The following is a 19291-nucleotide window of genomic DNA, read 5'->3' on the forward strand; positions in this document are numbered from 1 at the left end:
GGAGCTGGGGGCAAGTAGATGAAGGGAAAAGGGAAGAGACAGACAGAGCTGGGGGGAAAGGATGCATAGGGAGAGATGGAGGTTGGCTAATGGAAACCGGAAAAGTTGATGGAGGTACATGAGTTGCTCCTCCAGTTTGCGAGTGGTCTCAGTCTGGCAGTGCATGAGATCATGGGCAGACATGTCTGGCAGGGAATTGAAATGGGGGTGTCACTGGGAAATCCCTGCTATTATGGTTGTCAGACCCAGCATGGACCCCTGTGTTACCTCTGCTCACTGAAGAACACCCTGACAGAGGCATTTTCGTCACAGAATTTTTAAATTCATAGATATAACATAGTACAAGCCCTCGCAGCGTACGAGCCCCCACCAAGTTGTCTATCTGAGCAGGTTCCATTTGCCTGCACTCGGTCCAATCCTTCGAACTCTTTGCATGGTTTATTCCTCCTTTCAACCTAATTTGAACTTACACCAATACATCACCCAATACCTTTTGCTTAATTAACCAGTTAGATGGAAACTTATGAAAGTCTGACTGCACTTCCAATCACGTCCTCAGATAAGCCAGTAGGCTTGTAGGGTGTGGTGAAATGCTGCATTCCTGATTACCTGGCTCTGCCCCATTTTGTGACTGTACCTGTGGCTCCTCCCTCTTTTGACCTTGTATAAAACGTTTAACACCTTGACCCTTCCCCAGAAAGCCCGGGTCACGGCACAGGATGAGGTCCCCATCTCTTGTGAATAAAAGCCTGTAAATCAGTCTCAGTCTCACCCTTTTGAGTCATTTATTGCACATCATCGGGCATAATGTTCCTTCCAGGATCCATGTGGATCATCCCATTGGTGTTTACCATGTGCCTTTTAAACCCACTACTGCAGGCCTGACCTCGTTTGAAACAGTGGGGTTATTTTTGACCTCTCCAGCCAGGAGCTGCTCCACGAGTGGTACTTTCTGGAAATGATGACTGATACATAGAAGACAGAACATGGAATACGAGCAGTCCAGCAAAGGCCCTTTGGACATTATGTCTGTGCTGACTGTGAGCTGTACGTGGTCTGTAATCCCACATGTGCCCATATACACACACACACACATCCCTCCCTCCCCAGTTACATCCCAATCAGTTGGATCCCAGACGAGTCCCCTACTTTGTTACACCTCAAACTAGCAGCAATAGAAGACACAATTCAAAAGGGTTAAATTTTAACTCTAAATTTATTAATGACTATTAACAATGTACAATGTAATGTCTTAACACAATTAACCCCACTATAAGTATCTGTAACAAATATACATATATCATATTTTTATAAACAGTGTGTATGTAAAAAATAACCCAGACCATTACAGTCTATGTCCAATATACAAAGAGAGAAAAAACCCAGGTCAGTTAAGTAAGCCAGTCCAAAAAACACAGTCCACAGAATTCAATCTCAAAGTTCAATGTCCTAATTCAGTTCTTTAACTCAATAACAAAAGGATGTCGTATTGAATGTTGGAGAGAAAAACAACTGATGTTACGAATCCTTTTTCAAAGCCTCTCTAGATGACTTCCCTCAGTTCTCAAATTGTGGTTTTGAACCCTTCATTAATTTATGAGGCATGTGCCTTTCACACAGTTCTCCAGTTGGTCTCCAACTGCCGTTCTGAATGTTCCATTCTCACTCTGTCTGCACAGCTCGACCCAGCTGCACCACAAGCCCCTTTCACACTTGCAAGTGATCCCAGGAATTAACTGCCAATGAGCTTTTAATGTGAAAGCAAAATCAGCTCAATGATGGCGTTAGATGATGTCATCTTACTCTGGTGATAGATGGTCTCAACTAGTACAACCCCTGGCGTCTGCAGATGCCAGCGTTGCAATCAGACAAGTGTAGACTGGGCAAGTGCATTCTGGGATAGAAGTGACTCAAGTTTTTGTGTGAGTGCAGGAATGTGAAGGAAGAAAAGATTACAATGAAGGTATAAACTTTGCTGTGCAAAAGTTGCAGTGGGAGAGAGAGAAAACAAATAGCAACAGTGGACGATTTTTAAACAGTGTGGGAAAGTTGGTAGCATTACAGCTCAATTTATAAAGGCCATGGGAAAAAGCTACCAACTTTCCTACCATTTAAAAATTGTCCACTATTGCTATTTATTGCTTGCACTTTCCCACAGTCCCTTAAAATTTATAGAGGTCGGCACAACAACAGCAGGGGCTGAAGGGCTCATACTGTGCTGTACATAAAGCTGAATTATATTATCTTTTCTTTGGCTTGGCTTCGCGGACGAAGATTTATGGAGGGGGTAAAAAGTCCACGTCAGCTGCAGGCTCGTTTGTGGCTGACCAGTCCGATGCGGGACAGGCAGACACGATTGCAGCGGTTGCAAGGGAAAATTGGTTGGTTGGGGTTGGGTGTTGGGTTTTTCCTCCTTTGCCTTTTGTCAGTGAGGTGGGCTCTGCGGTCTTCTTCAAAGGAGGCTGCTGCCCGCCAAACTGTGAGGCGCCAAGATGCACGGTTTGAGGCGTTATCAGCCCACTGGCGGTGGTCAATGTGGCAGGCACCAAGAGATTTCTTTAGGCAGTCCTTGTACCTTTTCTTTGGTGCACCTCTGTCACGGTGGCCAGTGGAGAGCTCGCCATATAATACGATCTTGGGAAGGCGATGGTCCTCCATTCTGGAGACGTGACCCATCCAGCGCAGCTGGATCTTCAGCAGCGTGGACTCGATGCTGTCGACCTCTGCCATCTCGAGTACCTCGACGTTAGGGGTGTGAGCGCTCCAATGGATGTTGAGGATGGAGCGGAGACAACGCTGGTGGAAGCGTTCTAGGAGCCGTAGGTGGTGCCGGTAGAGGACCCATGATTCGGAGCCGAACAGGAGTGTGGGTATGACAACGGCTCTGTATACGCTTATCTTTGTGAGGTTTTTCAGTTGGTTGTTTTTCCAGACTCTTTTGTGTAGTCTTCCAAAGGCGCTATTTGCCTTGGCGAGTCTGTTGTCTATCTCATTGTCGATCCTTGCATCTGATGAAATGGTGCAGCCGAGATAGGTAAACTGGTTGACCGTTTTGAGTTTTGTGTGCCCGATGGAGATGTGGGGGGGCTGGTAGTCATGGTGGGGAGCTGGCTGATGGAGGACCTCAGTTTTCTTCAGGCTGACTTCCAGGCCAAACATTTTGGCAGTTTCCGCAAAGCAGGACGTCAAGCGCTGAAGAGCTGGCTCTGAATGGGCAACTAAAGCGGCATCATCTGCAAAGAGTAGTTCACGGACAAGTTTCTCTTGTGTCTTGGTGTGAGCTTGCAGGCGCCTCAGATTGAAGAGACTGCCATCCGTGCGGTACCGGATGTAAACAGCGTCTTCATTGTTGGGGTCTTTCATGGCTTGGTTCAGCATCATGCTGAAGAAGATTGAAAAGAGGGTTGGTGCGAGAACACAGCCTTGCTTCACGCCATTGTTAATGGAGAAGGGTTCAGAGAGCTCATTGCTGTATCTGACCCGACCTTGTTGGTTTTATTATATTATAATTATATTATAATGAGGCATGAATAATATAAGATCATAATATATTGATCAGGATTTAGGGCAGGTCCACCATCGCTCGATGCGTCATGACATCACCGGTAGAACAGTCCTAACTCGGGGGATGGCTCCTTGCAAGTGTGAAAGCGTTCAGTGTCCCAGTTAGGAGTGGTTGAGAGTGAAAAGCCAAACCCCCATTCCTATCCCAGGACACTGAACGGCCAGTTTAGTGGGATGCAAGTGTAAAAGGGGCTACACAGAGTTCCCAGCAGTCTACAGTCCAAAAGGTCAGTCCATGACCCATAACATGTCCCACCCACAAAGGCAGACAGACAGACACTCATCACATACAAACACAAACCCACAAAAATACATTCAGACAGAAAAATGCAGACACACAGACACAGGCACACACAGATAGACACACAGACACAGGCACACACAGACACAGGCACACACAGACACAGGCACACACAGATAGACACACACATACACACACAGACACAGGCACACACAGATAGACACACAGACACAGGCACACACAGACACAGGCACACACAGATAGACACACAGACACAGGCACACACAGATAGACACACAGACACAGGCACACGCAGATAGACACACACACAGACACAGGCACACACAGATAGACACACAGACACAGGCACACACAGATGGACACACAGACACAGGCACACACAGATAGACACACACAGAGGCACACATAGACACAGGTACACACAGATAGACACACATACAGGCACACACAGATAGACACACACAGATAGACACACACACACATAGGCACACATAGATAGACACACAGACACAGGCACACACAAATAGACACACACACAGGCACACACAGATAGACACACACACAGATAGACACACAGACACAGGCACACACAGATAGACACACAGACACAGGCACACAGATAGACACACAGACACAGGCACACAGATAGACACACAGACACAGGCACATACAGACACAGGCACACACAGATAGACACACACACAGACACACATACCCTCTCACACAGATACACAATAACACACATCACAGGCACACACAGATAGACACGCACACAAATACCCTATTACATACTTACAGGGACTCATCGTACACATTCAGACGAATGTAAACAGACATATGCGCGCACACACACATAGAGACACACACGCGTCCCGCACGCGCACTAGCTATGTATGTGTACACACGTTGTAAGCCCACACTGTACACAGACACATACCATAAATACACACAACGTAAGCCCCCACGGTAGACAGGGCCACCCACGAGTTGAAGGTGCAGCGCATTCTGGGCATGGGGCTGTTGGATGTGGAGCGCAGCGCTGGCCCGTGTTATTCGCATGGATCGCAGCCAACGCCAAGTCAATATTTAATCCAAGTTGCGCGCAGCGCAGGGAGCGCGGCCGGCGGCGTTGACACAGCCGGGCAGGTCGTTGTCACTGGGCGGCCGGGGCTCTGCACCGCTCACTGGGACTCCGGGCGCACTCCTGCCCTCTCAGGTGGGTGTTCCTCACTCCAGCAAACTTTCCGGGGCCGGGGCAGGAGCAGGAGAGACCCTGTGTCCGGCCCAGGAGACGTGGTGTCTGGGTTTGCCCCCCAACCTGGGTGTCTGCCGAGCTGATGTGGGCTCCTGCTGTCCTCTCATGCTGGGGAGTGGGTAGTGGGGGAAGGGGAGTTGGGTGGGGGAGAGAGGTGGTGAGGAGGGGAGAGGGCAACGAGCGGGGGACAGGAGGGAGGGATGGAAGAGGAGGAGAAGTGGGTTGGGAGAGGGGAGGGAGAGGAAGGGAGGAGTTGAGGGTGAGAGAGAGTTGTGAGGGAAGAGGGAGAGGTGGTATGATGAGAGAGAGGGAGGGGAGAGGAGAGGGTAACTTGCATGCATTGGGTGGCTGAGTGGGTATTTATCAGCACCTCTGCAGAATAGCTAACCATATTCAAATGTCTTCCAGCTGGGGTTTTTTGGAGGGGGGGGGGGGTGTACTATTTTATAATCAACGACTAAATGTAAAGAGGTGAACCCCAATGTTCCTTAACGTTGGAGGTAATCCTGGGGCTCTGGAGAGGGTGCAGAGGATATTTACCAGGATGTTGCCTGGATTGGAGAACATTAGGCAAAGTTAGGCTTTTCTCTTTGGAGCAAAGAAGGATGAGGGGTGACTTCATGGAGGTCTACAAGATTAGGAGAGGCAGCCAACATTTCTTTCCCAGGGCGAAAGTAGCAAACACCAGAGGACACCTGTACAAAGTGAGGGAGGAAAGATTCGGGGAGATGTCAAGGGTACATTTCTTTTGCACAGACTGTAGTGGGTGCCTGGAATGCGTTGCCAGGAATGGTGGAGGAGGCTGGTCCAATAGGGACATGTAAAAGACTCAGACAAGGCACATGAATGAAAGAGGATTATGGGAGTGAGGGAGGGAGTATGTTTATATAGGTCAGCACAACATTGTGGGCTGAAGTGCCTGTACTCTCCTGGAATGCTCGATGTTCTATGCAGGAGGATCCTGCCAGCTGGTTGAATGTTTGGTTGACATTATGTTAACTGATTATTGTTTCATGTTCACTGGTCCATGGCAATGGCTGAGGCCAAGATGAGATCCAGAGCTGGGGTTGGTTCCAGGAAGAAGGCTGAAAATTAAAAGGTAACTGAGGGTCTTGCAAAACTCTCAGCATCTATGGAGAGAGAGAAGGCACTGTAACCCTTTAAATCAAAGCCTCTTCATCGAGACATTGACCCGGTTTCTCACTTCACATGGTGGCTGAGTGTGTCAGGTGTTTTCTTGTATGAACCATTTCCCTGTTTTTCTGGACCTGTTCATCCCTGTGGCCCTTGAGAAAGCAGTGGGGGTTAACTCGGGGCTAATGGTGCAGCCTAACTTCTCATCAGGAGTCTGGGGCCAGACAGCGTTAGCAGCATTAGTGCCTCCTAAATCCATTCAGGATATCGATTAAGGGAAAGTCCAATGGCCAGGAGTGAAAGTGTGGGCCTCACTCCGAAAGGGAAGGTCCCAGGAGATTGGGAAGCTGGATAACCAAGGAGAGACTGTTAGAGAGGGTTGGCAGGCAACTGATGTAAGGCAGATGTAAGGATGGTGGTCAGTAAGGTGAACATTCACTAGTATTACTGCTCCAAAAGCCCTTGGAATCAAAGTTTATAGGACTGAAAAAGTCCATTTGGCCCATTGTATTGATACTAACCTTGTTCATATCAGTATTAATCCCATTTACACACATTGGGACTGTCTCCTTGTTTACCATCGCAGGCTCTGGGCTGCCCCCACTGTTTCACCCTTGAGGGAACCTTTTGAGTAAAAGAATACCTCTCGATCAACAAAACAAATAAGCAGAGGTTCCAGAGTGGTTGGTGCTTCCCAAATATCCATTTCCTTGTCATTCCTTGCTCAGCCATTTTCGTCATTGTAGTTCCCACACCAGCACTTGGCAAGACCTATCTTAACAACTCCCGTCTCCTGCTCATTTTCCACAACCCTGCAATATTGCTCCCCCTTGAAGATTTCTCCAATTCCCTTTCAGGCATTCCCAGTGAATTTGCTCGGCACTCCCCAGATCACTACCCCTTATTGCTTTCCTCTCCCTTACTAACTCCATCTCTCCATGCCCTCTGCATTCCTGGTTCTGGAAGTGAGGTCTCCCATTTATTCCAACCCTGCCCTTCATGATTGGGTATGTGGCACCCTATCATTGGGGACCTTAGACTAATCAGACGGCTTCAACACTGACAGCTCAGATTTTGGGTTGGAGCTGGAAGGAATTGTTGAATTGCTGGTGGTCTGGACCCAAGAGAAACCTCTCCCTCAACAATTCAGACTCTGCTAGACAAACTCAGCAGGTGGAGTAGCACCAGTGGGAGAGACAGAACATGACATTTCAGGTCAGAACCCTTCAGAACCCAACTGATCCCTGGGATGGATGAAGAGAGCCTGACGAAATCAGGGTTATACTCAGTGGAATTCAGAAGAAAACTCATTGAGACGTATAAAATTCTGACAAGTCCTGATAGGATAGATGCAGGAAGAATGTTCCAGATGTTGGCAAAGTCCAGATCATGGTCAAAGGATCAAGAGAAGCCATTTAGGATTGAGATGAGGAGAGATTTCTTCACTCAGAGAACTGTGAACTTGTGAGATTCAAGACCACAGTATGTTGTTGAGGCCGGTTCATTGGATGGATTCAGAAGGGAATTTGATTTGGCCAAAGGGGTCACGGGATGTGGAGAGGAAGCAGGAATTTGGCACTGAGGTCACATGATCAGCCAGGATCATAGTGAATGGTTAGGAAGGCTTCAAGGGCTGAATGGCCTTGTGTGGTGTTCTGACCTGAAATGGTTCTGGGCTTGGGGATTTAGGAGTTTGAGGATGGGGGAGGGGTTGAGGGGAGTGGGTGGGGGGGGGGTGGGTATTCAGGGGATGAGCGGTGTGTTAGGGTTCAGGGATAGGAGGTTCAGCAGGTAAAGGGTGAGGGGTTTGGTGGGTGAGGTGATGAGGGGTTTGGTGGTGAGGGTTCAGGGGTGAAAGGGAGCAGATCAGGGCTAGGAGGTTCCAAGGAGTAGTTTGAGGGTGTTGGGGGTGTGGTTGTTGAGATTCAGGGGTTTAGGGGGTTTGAGGCAGGGTTGGCACCAGAACATATGATGGGGGGGCATTAATGAGTTAGAGGGGGGCAGGATCCAACCTGTCAATGGGAGGGAGTGGAGGGGTGGGTGCTGGCAGGATCCGACCTGTTGACCGGTGGAGGAGGGTGCTGACAGGATCTGACCTGTCGATTGGTGGAGGGGTGGGTGCTGGCAGGATCCAACCTGTTGGAGGGGGTGCGGGTAGGATCTGACCTGTTGACCAGTGGAGGGGTGGGTACTGGCAGGATCTGACATGTCGACCGGTGGAGGGGTGGGTGCTGCAGGATCTGACCTGTCGACCGGTGGTGGGGGTGCTGGCAGGATCCGACCTGTCGACCAGTGGAGGGGTGGATGCTGGCAGATCCGACCTCTCAACCGGTGGGGGGGGGGGGGGGGTTGCTAGTAGCAGGAGGACCGTCAACCTAGACGCTACTGATGCGGGAGGGAGTGGGGTGGGTCCAACGGCCAGGGATGTCTGTGACAGTATGGTGGGGGAACCACACCTCGTTTGGGGGGGCAATGCCCGTGGATGCCCCCCCTTGGTGCAGACCCTGGCTTGAGGGTAGGGTGTGTAGGGGGTAAGGGGTGTGGTGGCGAGGGGGTAGGGATTAAGGGTTCGCAGATGTAACTGTAAAAGGGCTGGATGACATGAAGTTTGTCAAATGTGTTGAGGGAAGTTTTCTAAGTCAATATATAGAGATACCAATGAGAGAGAGTGGAATAGTGGATCTCCTATTAAGGAACAAGACAGGACAGGTGACAGAAGTATGTGTAGGGGAACATTTTGGGTCCAGTGATCATAATGCCATTAGTTTCAAGTTAATTATAGAGAAGGATAGGTCTGGGTTTCGGGTTGAGATTCTAAATGGGAGAAAGGCCAATTTTGAGGAAATGAGAAAGGATCTAGAATGTGTGGATTGGGGTAAGTTGCTTTCGGGTAAGAGTGTGCGAGGTATGTGAAGGACCTTCAAAGATGAAATTTTGAGAGTACAGAGTTTGTATGTTCCTGTCAGGATTAAAGGCAAGGTTAGCAGGCATAGGGACCCTTGGTTTTCGAGGGATATTGGGGGAGCTGGTTTAGAAGGTGTAGAACAGTATTTAGGACTGAGGTTTGGGGTGGGTGGGGTGGTTTGGAGGTGGAGGGGATAAGGAGTGAGGGGTTTTGGGGCTGAGGGGATAAGGGTGAGGGGTTTTGGCGGGGTTTGGAGGTGGAGGGGATAAGGGGTGAGTGGTTTTGGGGCTGAGGGGATAAGGGGTGAGGGGTTTTGGGGGGGTTGGAGGTGGAGGGGATAAGGGGTGAGGGGTTTTGGGGGTTTGGAGGTAGAGGGGATAAGGGGTGAGGGGTTTTGGGGGTTTGGAGGTGGAGGGGATAAGGGGTGAGGGGTTTTGGGGGTTTGGAGGTGGAGGGGATAAGGGGTTTTTGGGGGGTTGGAGGTGGAGGGGATAAGGGGTTGAGGGGATAAGAGGTGAGGGGTTTTGGAGGTTGAGGGGATAATGTGTGAGGGGTTTTGGGGGTTTGGAGGTGGAGGGGATAAGGGGTTTTGGGGGTTTGGAGGTGCTGTCAGGGTGTGCATCTTTGGGTGCCCCATGCGTTTATGGGCGAGCAGTGTCTTGCTCCATTTCTGTTGTGATTAAACCTCTTGTTTAGTGCGCATGAGCTTTCATGGCACAGATGGAGCTTAGTGCTCCAGACCAGCCTCCGTGTCTGTCACCCAGTGGGGTAGCTGTGGGGGGGGAAGGGTGGTGGGGGTGTGCAGGGGGGGCAACAGCTCAAAATTGACAAAAGTGGAGTCTTTTCCCAGTCTCCGCTCCAACGCTGCCCCCCGGCACCCCGATCCAATCTGATGCCGCCCCCTTGCACCCCGCTCCAGTCCGACGACGCCCCCTGCACCTCGCTCCAGTCCGACACTGCCCCCCTGTACCCCGCTCCAGTCCGACGACACCCCCCCGCACCCCGCTCCAGTCTGATGTCGCCAAAACATCAGTGTGGCCTGTCATTCAACCACTGACTTACCATCTGGTATGTGATATATAACCATAACCATATAACAATTACAGTACGGAAACAGGCCATCTCGGCCCTTCTAGACCGCACCGATTTATGTGAAACTCCACTAATTCCACCTACCTGCTCCCTGCCCATAACCCTCCTAACCGCTCACATCCATGTACTCATCCAACCTCCTCTTAAATGACAAAACTGACCCTGCTGCATCCACCTTCTTCTGGAAGGTCATTCCACTCAGCCACCCCTCTCTGAGTGAAGAAGCTTCCTCTCATGTTACTTCTAAAGTTTTGCCCCCTAACCCTTAACTCATGACCCCTTGCTCCAATTGGCCCTACCCTCAGGGGAAAGAGCCTATGTGGGGCCTTTTTCACGTGCTCGCTCCCCCTAACGTTAGTATCTGGTTCTGCCCCTGCTGTCACTACATGGGAGAAAGTGGTTTTAGGCTATTTGAACAAGTGTAGGATTAACAACACACATCAGCTCTGCTGTGACAGGCAATGTTTGCTGATCAGTTTGCTCGCTGTGCCATCATTCATCCTACGTCAGTGCTGACGAAGGGGCTCGGCAGCAACGTCAGCTCACCTGACACTTTCACAGGCATGTGCTGTGATTTATGGCTGGAAAATGTTCACTACTCTCAGTCAGCTGATGATGACTAGCTCAGATGCAGGTGGATTACATTGCGACTGGTCAAGCTATTTATGTTCGATAGTTAACCCGTGCCCTAGCAGTGTGTCATGAGACAGTGTAGAGGAAGCTGACCCTGGGAATGTGTTATGGGACCGTGTGGAGGGATCTTCACTCTGTGTCTGACATTGGCAGTGTGTGAAGGGATGGTGTGGAGGGAGCTTCACTCTGTATCTGACCGTGGGAGTGTGTGATGGACGGTGTGAAGGGAGCTTCACTCTGTGTCTGACCCTGGGAGTGTGTGATGGGACAGTGTGGAGGGAGAGTCACTTTGCAATTGACCCTCAGTGTGTGTGATGGGATGGTATGAAGGGAGAGTCACTCTGTGAATGAAAGTGTGGTGGAACAGTTTGGAGGGAGAGTCACTCTGTGATTGACCCTCGGAGTGTGTGACAGGACAGTGTGGAGGGAGAATTACTCTGTGACTGAACCTGGGAGTGTGTGATGGAACAGTGTGGAGGAAGCTTCACCCTGTGTCTCATTTTTCTTTGCCCTTCTCTGGGACTATTTAATACCAGATTTGCAGTGCTCCCTTTCTTTAGCAGATCCTGGTGGATTGTAAGCTCTGATGAACTGGCCCAGAAATTGGCTGAGGCTTGGGCATGGTGTGGGATGGGGCAGGTCTCAGTGTTGGAGTGGTCTCCTGCTGTCCTTTTCGTCTTCTGTCATTGTGACAGAGCTGCTGTGTGGGAGCTGGGAGAGCTGTGTAGGCAGTGCATGAACTGAGTGGGCGGTGGGAGAGCTGAGTGATGGTTGGAGGTCTGAGAGTGGTAGGAGGACTGAGTGGTGGGAGTGCTGTGTGTGCGGTGGGAGGACTGAGTGGGCAGTGGGAAGACTCAAAGGGCGGCGGGAAGACGGAAAGGGTGGCGGGAAGACTGAGAGGGCGGTGGGAGGACTGAGTGGGCGGCAGGAGTATGAGTGGGCGGCAGGAGTATGAGTGGGCGGCAGGAGTATGAGTGGGCGGCGGGAGTATGAGTGGGCGGCGGGAGGGCTGTGTGGGCGGCGGGAGGACTGAGTGGGAGTTGGGAGGACTGAGAGGGAGTTGGGAGGACTGAGTGGGTGGTGAGAGGACTGAGTGGGAGGTGGGAGGGCTGTGTGAATGGTGGGAGGACTGATTGGGCAGTGGGAGGTGGGAGGGCTGTGTGAATGGTGGGAGGACTGAGTGGGCAGTGGGAGGACTGAGTGGGCAGTGGGAGGACTGAGTGGGCAGTGGGAGGACTGAGTGGGGTGGAGGGAAGACTGAGTGGGGCATTGGGAGGACTGAGTGGGGCGTTGGGAGGACTGAGTGGGCATTGGAAGGACTGAATGGTATTGGGTTGCCAATGTAATGCTGTCTTGTATTGCACAGGAGCTGGTCCGGGCCAGTGTAGAGGATCCAGGAGAGCAAAGGGTGACAGGCGTCATCCCCACTGGCAGTCTGTGATGGTGGACCACCTGCTCCCAGCCGGGGAGATCTTCTTGCCTGTGAGCCCCCCTCTGAGTCGCCTGGGTGACCTGCTGATGGAGTGTGGGGATTATCGGATGCTGGCCTCCCCGCTCTCTGAGGATGATAGTGACTCCTCGAGCTCGCATTCCTGCTCCAGTCCTGTGACCGTACCCCTCATCTCTACATACACCAATGTGCTGAACATCCTTGACTACCTCCTGCCCCAGCCATCACTTGGACTTCACAGCACCAGGAAGGATGTCCAGCCACTCGTCAAGGAGGGTAGGCTGAGGTTTCCCAGCTCTAGGACCGAGATGGATTTGGGATTATTCCGGCCTACATTGGAGGAGATTCAGGAGTTCCTGGAGGAGAACATGGGTGTGGACACGAAAGATGAGCGCAGAAGTGGTGTGAAGGAACGACAGAGTGCCACTGATGGGCTTGGGAACCCTGTGGAGGAGCGGTCTTGCGTTGTGGACCCAAAGTGTGAGCAGGCGCAGAGCGCGGAGGAGGTGGTGACGCTGGGGGGCAGCACCCCTGTTGTTCTCCAGCTTCAGCCACTGGAGGTGGGGGCTGAAACCACCAGCCCCCAGGCCCAGGGGCAGGTGAAGGTCACGCAGCTCCTGGTCAACATCCAGGGTCAGAATTTCAGGCTGGTGCCTCACCTTGTGCCGTCGACGGGCCTGAGCTGTTCCCGGCCATTTGTCCGCATTGCGCCTGTGCCCATCGCTGCCAAGCCTGCATCTGCTGGTGCCGACGGTTCCCAGGGCCAGGCCGGGGTCCTGGTGGGGCAGAGGCTGCAGCGCGGCAGTCCCGCCGAGCTCCTGAAGATGCACAAGTGCTCATTCGCAGGATGCACCAAAATGTACACCAAGAGCAGTCACCTGAAGGCTCACCTGCGACGGCACACCGGAGAGAAACCCTTCGCCTGCACGTGGCCGGGATGTGGCTGGAGGTCAGTGCAATCAACAGCCGTGCTCTGCGCCAAGCTCCTAGCCAGGGAGTCAGACACAGAACTACCATGCTCAAGTACCCGGACAGTTTGTTGCATATTCATACACTGGAGAACACAGACCCGTCCTGCACAGGGATAGGCCCTTCGGCCCATGAATCTGTGCTGACATGATGTCCAAATCAGATTTAAATCTTGACAGAATCCCTCCATCTCTCCATCTCCTTCATATCCGTGTCTCTGTCTCGAAGCCTCTGAAACACCACTATTGTATCTGCCTCCACCACTAGCCTTTGTACCCACCATTCATCTCCCTAAAACCTCCCCACCTTCATCTTTAGTGCTCCGCCCTTTAGTGTGTGACGCTTTTACTCCGAGGGAAACATTCTGATTTCCCACTTCATCATGATTTTAGCCTCCCCTCAGCCTCTGATGCTCCAGAGAAAACAACCCAGGTTTGTCTGACCTCTCCCTAGAACCCATCCCCTTCAACCATGCAGCATCCTGGTGAATCTCTTCTGTCCCCTTTCCAGGGCCTCCAGGGAATGGGGCGACTAGAGTTGCACATGGTATTCCAAGAGCTGCCCAACCAAAGATACATCACTGCAGAATGACCTCCTCTGTGGTATCCCCAATGTCTCACCCATTGAAGGCGAGCATTCCCATACCTTCTTTACCACCCTATCAACTTGTGTGGCCACTTTCAATCAGCTGTGTTCCAAGACTCCAAGGTCTCTCTGAACATCAATAGTTTTAAGAGCCCCGCCATTTACAGTACGTTAACATGGTGGATGGGGAGAGTTGGCGATTGGAGGGAGTGAGAGTTGGTGGTTGGAGGGAGGGTCCGTGGGTTTTGGGAGAGAATTCAGTGGGTGGGGAGAGTCAGTGATTGGGAACTAACCCAATATTGAACCTCTTTCCTCTCCTTCCTATCTCCTCATTCCCTCTCCCTCCCCATCTCCCCTCCCTTCCCCCTCACTCCATCCCTCCTCTGCAGATGCTTTCCACCCTCAGCCTTGGTCTTTCTCCCCTCTGACTCCACATCACCCTTCCCTCCCCTTCCTCCCATCCCCTTCCTACAACCCCTCTCTTTTCTCTATATCCTCTCCCCTCCCTCACCTCCCCTCGCTCCTCTCTCCCACCCCTCTCCTTCCACCCCCTCCTCCTCCTTTCCCACCCCTCCCCTCTTTCCCCTTTCCCTCCCCTCTCCTGTCCCTCTTCCACCTCTCCCTCCCCTCACCCATCTCCTTTCCCTCCCTTTCCTCCCTCCCCTCCATCCCCTCCATCCCCTCTCCCCCTCCTTCCCCCTCTCTCTCTCCCCTTCCCTCTGTTCTTCTCCATCCCCTTCCTTGCCCTTCTCCTGTTCCTTTTCCACCCATCTCCCTTCCCTCCCTTATCTCCCTCCCCTCCCTCTCCTCTCCCCCTCTCTCTCCCCCTCTCCTCTCTGCTCTTCTCCATCCTTTTCCTCGCCCCTCTCCTGTCCCTCTCCCACTCCCCTCTCTCCTCACCCTCCGCTCCCACTACCCTCTCTCCCTCCCCTAACCTTCCAACTCCCTCCTCTCCCTCCCCTCTTCCTTCCTCCCTATCCTTCCACTCCAAAGCAATCCCTCTCCCACCCCTCTCCCATTTCCCATTTTTCTCCCTCCCCTTCCTCGCTCCCCTCCCTTCCATCTCCCTCCACATCTCTCCCCATTCTTCTCCCTCCCTCTCCCTCTCCTTCCTCGCCCCTCTCCCTCTCCCTCCCCTTCCTCACTCTCCCTCCCCTCTCCTCTCCCTTCCCTCTCCCTCCCCTTCCTCACCCCTCTTTCCCTCTCCCTCCCCATCCCTCCCCCCATTCTTCTCCTTTCCCCTCTCCCTCCCCTTCCTCGCTCCTCTCCTTCCCCTCTCCTGCCCCTCTCCCTCTAACCTCTGTATTTTGTTCAGGTTCTCCAGGTCAGATGAGCTGTCGAGACACCGTCGATCCCACTCTGGGGTGAAGCCCTATCAGTGTCTGGTCTGTGAGAAGAGGTTTGCCCGCAGCGACCATCTGTCCAAGCACATCAAGGTGCACCGGTTCCCCAGGACACCACGAACAGTCCGGCCAGTCACCTGACTGTGAAGCAAGCTGCAGCGAGCAGTTCTAGGAAACCCCAGGACTTCCCACGTTGGTGGAAAGCCGTGCTGGGAGTCCTAGCGTGGGTGAAGAACTGATCTTCTCCCAGTGCACACAGGATTAAACCTTTGATTACAATGGTGACATGCAGTGCAGATTCCAAACTTGCCCCAACCCACTCCAAAGCCGCTAAGTGTTTTTTGAACTTTTACCTATCTTCCAACAGCCCTGGCAGGGTGACCCACAAGGACATGTTCGTGAAGCTTTCTGCTACACAGAATGCCTGGCCACAAATCCAGATCTTATCTGAGGCCTTGCTTTCCTTCCAGAGAAAGTACCTATGTGTTTTTCTTAAACCAAAGCAATCCAAAATTTGTAGAGGCCAGGAGAATGGGACTGATCATCAAGCCCTTTCAGAAGGCTTCATAAGGTTGGAAACCGAATGTACAAGTTGAGAGGATCTGGTCACCATTTTACAGGAAGGACGGGGTTGTAGTGGAGAGAGTGCAGAGGAGACTGACCAGAATGTTACCTGAATTGTAGGACGCTAGTTTTGGGGAGAGATTGGAAAGGCTGGGATTGTTGTCTCTGGAGTTCTGGGGCCAGACAGGTTGGCCTAATGGAGGTTTATAAAATGACACAAGGCCTACATGGAGTAGATGGTCTGGAACATTTCCCTCTGGTAGGGGAAACATAAACAAGAGGGCGGAGATGTAAGGTGAGAGGGTCGATCTAAGTGGGGGGGGGGGGAAGTTTGTACCCAGGGAATGGCTGCTATTGGGAACTTACTGTCAGAGAGATGAGGAACTGGAATCAGATACAGTCACTCTAGAGAAAAGGGATTTAGACAGACAAATCGGTGTGTGAGAGGATATGGACCTAATGAGGGCAAATGGGATGAGCGTCGATGGTGGAAAGGTCACCATTACCAAGAGAGTGTTTCTCTGGAGGAACAGAGGGTTGGAAGAGTATGGGAGTGGGCAGATAATGCAGTCCTTCAAGGTGGGGGGGGGGGTCCAAATCTGTGCCGTGTACGAATGTGGAACTGTTCCTTATTGGCAAAGTGTTGGTTACCTGAAGTGCCAGATATTGTGAGGCTGTGAGGTGCAGTGACCTTGGGTGGCTGTTCCTGAAAGGTTAGGGTACATGGACAGCAAGTAATCAGGAACAAAAAGGGGGTGGGGTGGGGAGTGGTGGGGATTGAACACAAGCGCTCTCTTTTCCGTTTATTCCGCGAGACCGCCGATCAACTGTGTGCATTATCGGTCTTTTTGCTTCAAAAAGGGCTGGTGATGTGTCAGAATCCCCGGACGTTCACTCAATAATTCTCGGACGGTGCACTGTACATGAGCAGAGGTTGGACAGGGTGGCCATGTGGCCACTGGGGTTTCAAGAGGGAGAGGAAACGACAAAATCCTGAGTGGTCCTGACAGGGCAGATGTGAAGGGGATACCTCCTCTGTGAGAACAAGGTGCCGTAAGATAAGGAGTCACCCATTTAAGGCAGAGATGGCAAGACATTTGGAAGTCTTCATAGTCTTCATGATTTCCTCTTTGGGCAGTGGAGGCAGAGGGTTGGAATATTTTTGAAGCAAAGGAGTGTGAAAGATAGATAGTGAGCACAGATTTCAGGTGTAAATGGTGGAACAGTTTGGAAAGGGTGAGTGGCCTTCTCTTGCCCTTAATGCACCTACTCTCCAGGTGGCTGTGTTTGTCGAGAGCCCTGCCAGCGATACGCTGAGCTTGCACAGTGTGGGACTGGCCCACCGACACCTCCCGTTGAAAATGGGGGATTCCTGGCAGAGGAGACCCTGCACCCCTTTGAAGCAGTTTAAGTCAGAGGGTATCAAACTTCTACCACTGAACACCACAGGTGGGCTACCTCAGGCTGGAGTCACAGACGTGATGTTGGACGTGCAGGTCACGATGCTCTCAGTGAGCTCCCAAGAACAACATTGGCTAGGAGGAAGGGCTCAGGCCCGAAATGTCAGTAATCCATCTTTACCTTTTATGGACGCTGCAAAATCTCCTGAGTTTTAAAAAAAATTTTAAATTTTTTAAGAATGCAGACATACAGCTCGGTAACAGGCCAATTCGGCCCTACCAGTCCGTGCTGCCCAATTTACACCCCATTAACCTATACCCCTGGTACGTTTCAAATGGTGGGAGGAAACCGGAGCCCCTGGAGAAAACCCACATAGACATGGGGAGACCGTACAAACTTCTTACAGCATGGGATTCAAACTCAGATCCGGTCCTGATCGCTGGCACATAAAGGTGTGGCGCTAACCACTACGCCAGCTGTGCTACCCCTACACCAGCCATTCCTCAAGCATCACCGTGTTTTGGCCAGCTGAAAACACTGGTGAGACCACACTTGGAGAATTGTGTTCAGTCTGGTCATTTCAGTACAGGAAGGATGTGGAAGCTTTGGAGAGGGTGCAGAGGAGATTGACCAGGATGTTACCTGAACTGGAGATTGTGTCTTATGAGGCAAGGTTAGCACAGCTGGGACTTTTCTCTTTGGAGCAAAGAAGGATGAGAGGTGACTTAATAGAGATCTACTAGGGTGGCATGGTTGGTGTAGTGGTCAACACAACACCTTAACTGCAATCAAGACCAGAATCCCGTGCTGTCTGTAAGGTGTTTGTACGTTCTCTCCATGTCTACATGGATTTTCCCCGGAGGCTCCGTTTTCCTCCCACCGTTCAAAACAGGGGTGTATGTTAATTAAGGGAAAATTGGGCGGCACGGACTTGTGGGCCGAAAAGGCCTGTTACCGTGCTGTATGTCTAAATGCAAAAAAAAGAATATGAGGAATGTAGAGAGGGCAGACAGCCAGTGGCATTTTCCCGGGATGAGAGTAGTATACACCAGAGGACGTCTGTACAAAGTGAGGGGAGGAAGGTTTAGGGGAGAAGTCAGGGAAATGTTTCTTACACAGGAAGTAGTGAGGGACTGGAACGCATTGCCAGGGGTGGTGGTGGAGGCTGGAACATTAGGGACTTTTAAAACACTCTTAGGCAGGCACTTGGATGTGGGAAAAATAGAGGGTTCTGGGTGTGAGGGAGGAAAGGTTTTAGTTTGTTGAACAGGTTTATGTAGGTCAGCACAACATCGTGGGCTGAAGGGCCTGTACTGTATTAGAATGTTCTATGATGTTGACAGGAGCCCTGCTTTCCACAGGTAGGTGTCCACCTACCTTGCTTTGACCCCTCAGAGCTGTGATGCGCGTCTCAGGCTGGAGTGGGGCAGAGGTCTGGATGAGACACAGGTACAGATAGCAGAGTCCTCCTCCTCTTCCGTCTCTCCACCCTCACCCTCTTCCGATTCCCACCCCATCCTGATGGCTCGTCCCCTGGGTGAGACCCTCTCTGACCTTCACAGGATGTGTTCATTTCATGCGCCTTGGGACAGGTTTGTATTCTGCAGTAAGTGGAACAGAGTTTTTAAATTAGTAACTTATAAGGAGACGGTGTATATTACATGTTAATTCTGACACTAGGTAAGAGGTCAGTTTGCATCCTGTGAACGTGTGTAAATAATCTGTATACAGTTAATGTAGTTAATTCCTCAGATCCTGTAAACTACACTACAAATGTACATATAAAACATACAAAAATTAAATATATCTGTACTTTTAAAAATAAAGTAAACTGATCTGCAGAGTGAGGTTATTTTTCTGTAGGATTAGGTTTAGTGTCAGTCTCTGAATTCCCAGGGCTGCAATCCGTAACAACCGCATCCAATTCCTCAGTGTCGATGTACAGCACGATTCTGGCCTCCTCTGCAAGTCTAAACTTGGTCCTTTTGCTGGTGGGCCATTCAGGCCATCACACTGTGCTAGCTGTCTGAAGTTGTCGTCCAACCTGTCGCATGCCTTGTCTTCCCCACAGACCGGTGGGGATGCGGTCAGGAACGGATGGCACGGGCAACCCCATGCCTGTGATTCCTCTTCA

At 51.4% G+C, this 19291-nt stretch overlaps 1 protein-coding gene across 1 annotated transcript; it reads left to right on the plus strand.

Annotated features, from left to right (window-relative positions):
• The first annotated feature begins 4555 nt into the window (after window positions 1-4555).
• LOC138751127 (Krueppel-like factor 15) lies at window positions 4556-18998 on the plus strand. The gene is made up of 3 exons (XM_069913197.1): window positions 4556-5042; window positions 12212-13244; window positions 15165-18998. Exons 1-3 carry the CDS (start codon window positions 4838-4840, stop codon window positions 15331-15333), a joined length of 1407 nt encoding a protein of 468 aa, XP_069769298.1. The 5' UTR covers window positions 4556-4837; the 3' UTR covers window positions 15334-18998.
• Window positions 18999-19291: the final 293 nt, after the last annotated feature.

This window comes from Narcine bancroftii, unplaced genomic scaffold (genome assembly GCF_036971445.1).
Source record: "Narcine bancroftii isolate sNarBan1 unplaced genomic scaffold, sNarBan1.hap1 Scaffold_732, whole genome shotgun sequence".
In the NCBI taxonomy this organism is placed as follows: domain Eukaryota; kingdom Metazoa; phylum Chordata; class Chondrichthyes; order Torpediniformes; family Narcinidae; genus Narcine; species Narcine bancroftii.